The following is a 6,367-nucleotide window of genomic DNA, read 5'->3' on the forward strand; positions in this document are numbered from 1 at the left end:
TTAAACTTCCCGTAAGTGAAAGTACTTCTGTAGCTTCCTCATGGCCTCTAAACGGATTTGTCGCGTATAAGTAACTCTCGCTGCTACGGGGCCAAACGCGCTGTTAACTAGGGTTTACCCTTGTAGTAGGTTTTGAAGGTCGCTGGTGTGTCCGGGCGTATTACTGCACTGAATTTATTGGAAGATACGCCGACCCATAGGTTGTAATGTTCTCGTAAAGCTCTAGTGAGCTCTGCGAAACATACGCAGATACAAATAGATTAGGTACAAACCACTGCTACTAAAATATCAAACGCGAAATAGAATTCAGAATGATTATAATAGGCAGGGCTGGAAGCAGTGCACCAAAGGAGACTATCGGTCATGGCCACTTGGTACTCATTTTGAACAGCCGTATTGAACACGCCTCTAGAAAAGATGGAAAAGGCTGTTCTCACTAGGAGTGGACACCTCAATAACGCGGTGTGCAGGGTGAAAAAGAGTGACGGAAAGGAAGCAAGCCATGTCAATGAAATAAGACAGCGCATCGTGCCACTATTTCCAGCCCAACAGCTGAGAACCTGCATTAATTGTTTTCGCTGCTTTTCTAATGCCGTTTCGCTTCTGTACACTGACCGATTTCCTCTTTTAGTATAAAGGGATCTATGCACTGAAATAGTTGCTGTGGAATGTCTGTTTGGTGCCCTCTTATCGGCGATGATGCGTCTGCAAAAAACCGCATCTGTTGCTATATGAAAATTCAGAGAATGTTTTGGGACCGCTAGTGAGCATGCCGAGCTAGCAGGAATTTGAACCTTCTATAAGCTTTTTAATTGAACACATGAAGTCGTTTAAAATGCTACAATGCGCTAGTTTTTGGCACGTTGCCTCCTTCCAGACTGTTATGAAGAACTTAATACCTTTTGTGGTAGTCGTTTAATTGAGTCCGCTTTTAAAACATGTAATTGTTTGTAGTTTTATCATGCGGAGCGTAATTTCAGGAATAATTCGCGCAAGTTTTTGAAACTTTATTCAATTGTATTATCAATGTTTCATAATATAATGCGAAGTGCTTCGCTGGCATAACCATTCTACTTTCATCAGGCATTCGACACCATTTATAACATTTTGTCTAGTGGCGTCTCAGTAAGTCAAACTGGTCACCTTAAATGTTGACCTTACACTGTATTGAACAGATATCATACCGCAGAGTTATTTATTGAGCTCTATTCGAGTTCTAGGAAGCAGAAGGCGGAATAGAAACGAGAAAAAAAAAAGAAAAAGGCCGTATTTCATTCTCTCGAAACCTGTGGTTCCTTCATTGGTAGACGTTGCGTGAATGAAGCCCTAAAATGGCACGCTGCTTTTGGGTGGACAAGCGTGTTTTATTTTTTACTACTTTGCATAGGGCTCCCAGATGCGAGTTTCCTTTCTTCCAGCGGCCGGAGCATGTAATTATTAACAGCCCAGTCGGCGCCAACCGGATTTCAGGTCGTCTCTTCCTCTCGGCTTTCGTCGCGGTCTGTAAGCTTTCGGGGACGCCGCTCTGCAGTGCTTCAGGAAACCATTGATGTGCACTTAGTTGCCTCACGTTAAGGCTGAGCGGAAATGGTTTTATCTCTGTATTCTGTTGAGCATTTCCTTCAGCTTTATCTCTATCCTTGCTCTTTCAATTGTATTTATTACCTTTCAAAATTCAGTTATGCTTCCTATTTTTATTATGTAATTCTGGCAATGCAGCGCGCGTGCACGAGAGCACGCACACTCAGGACGTCACGAATTAAGCCCAAAGGTACGCATTGACAAAAATTTCGAGCTAAATTCCCCACAGAAGCCCTTAGCTCTAAACATATTTTATTCGCGCACACTTATCAGTGCATAAATACTTTAGCAAATGCAATTATCAGTTACGGAGATACCCACTGTAACAGGGTGTTCTTTTTTAGTCCATTCGAGCCGAAATATTTGAACCGAATCGAAATGGGATTTCAACATTTGCATGCTTGAATTACAAGCTTTGAAATTATGAGAGACATGAGTTACCTTTCGTCAAGACCATGACAAATGTGTTAGCATCACCGCATGATGGAGAAATATGGGCTTGTATTTATTACCAGCAATAAAATATCAGCCTGCTTTAGTTTTCAATAAATGACACTATAAAATTGAATGGCATGAAACTTCAATTTACGCAATCAATAACCATAAATCAAATTAAGTTTACAAACTTTGCAGAAATATACTCACCACCCGGCAACTTGCAGAAAATACGGAAGCTTCAATGTTATAAGAGGCATTAGGGTGGAATTATCGCACAGTAAGACTTATATCTGAAAAACGCCTAAATTTATTTCGACAAGAGCTCAGTACTACTTACTGATTATAGTGTCTATATTACTGGAGAGAAAGATATACCCCGACGCCAATCTTGCTGACAGTTTCCTTTACACACCAAGCCAACCTGTATTTGAAAGCAAAACATGCGTGGGTTAAGAAGTAAATAGAGAGGTTGAGATAAAGGTGCCCTAAGTGTCATCGCGAAGCACTTGCGCATGTAAAATCTCATGAATGCTTGTTATCAATACATGACCTAGCAAGACGTGAAGCAGACCTAATCATTCGCTGCTCGCTCCTTGTGGTCCCAGGGCTGAGTGCGGGACTGCGGCTGGTGCGACTGGACATGCCGAGCGCTGTGATTCGGGGCGACCCGCTGTGGCTCAATTGCTCCTTCGACCTCGAGTCAGACGACCTGTACTCGGTCAAGTGGTACAAGAACCACCGGGAATTCTTCCGCTACCTGCCCAGCGAGAACCCACCGGGACAAGCGTACAGGCTGTCGGGGGTCTACGTGGATGTGAGTAGACCGCCTTTCTTTGTCGCCGCGCAGAGGTTTGCCAGCGAAATAAACCTGCCATAAAGAGGTGTGGCAACCACGTGCTTATGAGACATTTCCTGCTTACTCCATTCAGCATTGGCCTTTAGGCAGATGCCGTCGAGGAGAATGAACAACCCATTTAACAATAGTACATCCCAGTTGAAAAAAACAACAGAACTGTGTCAAAAATACGCCAAATATCCTGTAGTTCTGTCGTAACCATCAGATTTTTCTGTAGTTTCGTAGTACTTTCCTGCAGTTCTGTAGTTTTTCCATAGTATATTTCTGTTGTCTGTAGTTCTGTCGCACTTTTCTATTGTAACAACAGAAATTTCTGATGTTACAACAGAATGTCCTGTTGTCACAACAGGTTTCCCGTCAAAAACCGCACAGATATTATGTCGTAACATCAGAAAATTTTCTGTAGTTTTTTCCGACTGGGATGTTCCGTACTTTTTATACCATACAGAAACATTGTGCAGGAAGTTATTTTGGCTGCCAGAAAAGCAAGATTTATTTTTTGCTAGAAACTCTCATTAGGCGCCACTGAAAGCGTACCAACGATTGCGTTAGCCAATCAGTAAGCTTTAGCTAATGTTGATCGTTCTTAGCACAGCATTTACTTCGTGTCTTTCTTAAGAGAGGTTGAAATATATGCCTCATCTCTAAAGCGTCAAGTTAGCGTTTATGTCTGGACGAAAATGAGTGCTCTGTAATATGGTGTTGCACGTCCCTCTCATACAATGAAAGTTCAATATTATTTAACCCACGTATTTTTCCATGCATGTAGGCTTGCCTACTTTCGATGAGTAAATCGGGTTGAACAACGCTAATCACCGTAAAGAGCACAAAACACTATTACAGCATACATCATTAGTCATAAAATAACTTAAGCATATTTAAAAGAGTCGGAAATTCGCGCTCGCTTGAGCAGTAGCTGAAGCTCGACAATCACTGTGAGCATCTCTGTACGCTGGCGGCAGTCCCTTTTGCGTGCACAATACCGATTAGCGACTGGATGAACTGAAGGACATCCCTAACTTTGATGATCGTTAAAATCGTAGAGTGCGAATGTTCGTATTTTTTTCACGAGGCGTCCAACCTTGAAACCCTGCTAAAACTCCCGATGAATCTGCCGTTTCATCTCGTGAGCTATCGCGGCGTCAGTCAGTGTGGTCGGCGCCATCTTCCACGGACGCACCAGCACCCTTTGCGCGGCTGAGAATGCGATGATGATAGCCGAGTTTTCACGTCATTGTCTTCCTAATATTTCATCTTTTATTGAATATTCAATCAAAATTTCGTGGTAAACACCTACAAGGCTGCGATAAAGCTATCATTGTATTCGATGTACCGACGATAATCGATCGTTATATCTGGTTTATTTTTCTAAGGAGCAATGGGAAAAATGCTAAATCTCAAGAATTTGATCGTTATAAGCGATATATCGCTATATCTGGTATCGTTATCGTCAGTCATCGACTACAGTCATCGACTACAGTCATCGACTACAGTGCAATAAGTGGACTGCACTGTAGATGACTGAAGTATGCCCTCCTGTACAGAACATTGTTCGCGTGACTAAAATAAAAATGCAGTATGTTAAGAATAAAAGGCGACGCGTAAAAGGAACATAATTTTAAGCAGTAAACGCGCACGCACGCACGCACTCACGCACACACACACACGCACGCACGCACGCACGCACACACACACACACGCACACACGCACGCACGCACACACACACGCACACACACACGCACGCGCACACACACACACACACACACACACACACACACACACACACACACACACACACACACACACACACACACACTAGCTCACGTACGCCCGCACTGACACAATAAAATAGAAGAAACCAATTATATTCAATGAATCCCTTCTGATTAATTAGTTTGGGGCATAAATTTAGGTAGACACGAGAACCTTTAGAGTCTGAAAGTAAGGAACTTCTTTCTGTTATCGATGGAAACTGATCGAATAGTGTGCTTGCCGTATATTTTGTACGAACTTTCGGTACGAGTAAATTGTTGTTCCAAGCGAACCGGGCAGCACTGAAACGTGTGAGGCTGAATAATACATGTTTTGGGAATGCGCCTTTATATTTTTTGTTTAACGCTTATACTCGTGATTTGCCTTAAAAGCATAAAAAACTTCCTTAACATAACAATTACTGGTTGAAAGTTTATAAGTTTGGAAACCATATTATAAAATTTTTAAAAATTTCTCTTTGTATGCTTTTCTTTTTGTATGTTTTTGTGCGCCACCTCTGATGCGGTATCATGCGCAAGATTTCAGCGCCGGCAAATTTACCAGGGAAAGAACTATCTAAATAAGGCAAGAATATTATCACGAGAAAATTGTTATTTTGCGCCTCTTTTTTTTTTCGTAGTTGCTGGATGAAGCATCTCTATTTTTTTTTTCCTTGCTCTCTCGTGCATGGATTCAGTTATAAAGCAGCCGGCTGGCTTCCGATTATGCTCTTTGTTCACGGCGCCACCGCCTTCGTTTGCAGCTTGCGAGACAACCCGGCTTCGTTCGGATTACCTGCTCAAATCCGGATTAGAGGACAACGCTGCGTGGGGGTTGTCTTGTATCCCTTGTTTATTTTTTTTTTTCCTTGACGTGATGACGTCATTTTATTTCATTTTAATGTAAGATTTCGCTTTTTCTCTCCTCTGTTCATTCGGTATGCCTGGAAGCCGCGTCAAATCATATGCTATATATGACAACCACAAAGAAAGACCAATGGCCAACAGATCTTACCAAAATATTCTGGAAGAAGAGTAGACAAAGAAAACATTGTGCGGGAAAGGGGGAGGGAGGGGAGGGGGGATTTTTTAGATGTAGATGAAGACGCGACTGTTACTTCTTTTTTTAGCGGGGGGTTCTTAGCTCAGTGAATAATTTTGTTGTCAGACATCTTGCGACAAATACTTCCATAGGAGGGCTTAAGATTGAGTTCGATGACCTGACAGTAGTTGCGGATTTTCAGTGAGATGGTTTGAGTCAAGTTCTTCAGAGACGCTAAAGGCATTCATACCGGCCATACACATAAAATAGTGGTAGAATGTCCAAGCGATGCACCAGCACATCATGTCACTCACAGCTAAGATATAAGATATTATTCCGCAGCAGGAAAACATAATATACAGAGGCCAGAAAAGAAGTAACCTCAAAATAATGACGAAAATTCGCTATCGTGTTGTACGCATTGTCCTCTACATGCTTTATTTATTACCCCCCCCCCCCCCCCCCCCCCCGCTGAGTACTACAGAACAATTTATTAACGCAGTGGTTATTGTACAGCACATTGAATGAAGATTGCCACCCTTAGGAAGTCCACATGTTTGCTTATTTTTGTAAGTTAGGCTGAGAAACTAGCCTGCATTACTTGAGGATTCAAAACATAGCAATAAGTTACTTGTATGTCTTTTCAGCAGGCTTAGAAGTGACGTAAAAACTTGAGGGGTTCTACTTCAGCTGCTTCA

General features: G+C 42.2%; 1 protein-coding gene across 1 annotated transcript in view; it reads left to right on the forward strand.

Moving 5' to 3' along the window:
• LOC146185688 (uncharacterized) overlaps window positions 1–6,367 on the forward strand; it is a 123,087-nt gene that overhangs the window by 57,204 nt on the left and 59,516 nt on the right. The window contains exon 2 of the mRNA XM_084606604.1: window positions 2,625–2,833. Within this exon, the coding sequence (XP_084462730.1) occupies window positions 2,625–2,833 (209 nt within the window). The remainder of the gene's footprint in view (window positions 1–2,624; window positions 2,834–6,367) is intronic.

This window comes from Amblyomma maculatum, chromosome 6 (assembly GCF_055883805.1).
Source record: "Amblyomma maculatum isolate TAMU_Amacu chromosome 6, ASM5588380v1, whole genome shotgun sequence".
Taxonomy (NCBI): Eukaryota; Metazoa; Arthropoda; class Arachnida; order Ixodida; family Ixodidae; genus Amblyomma; species Amblyomma maculatum.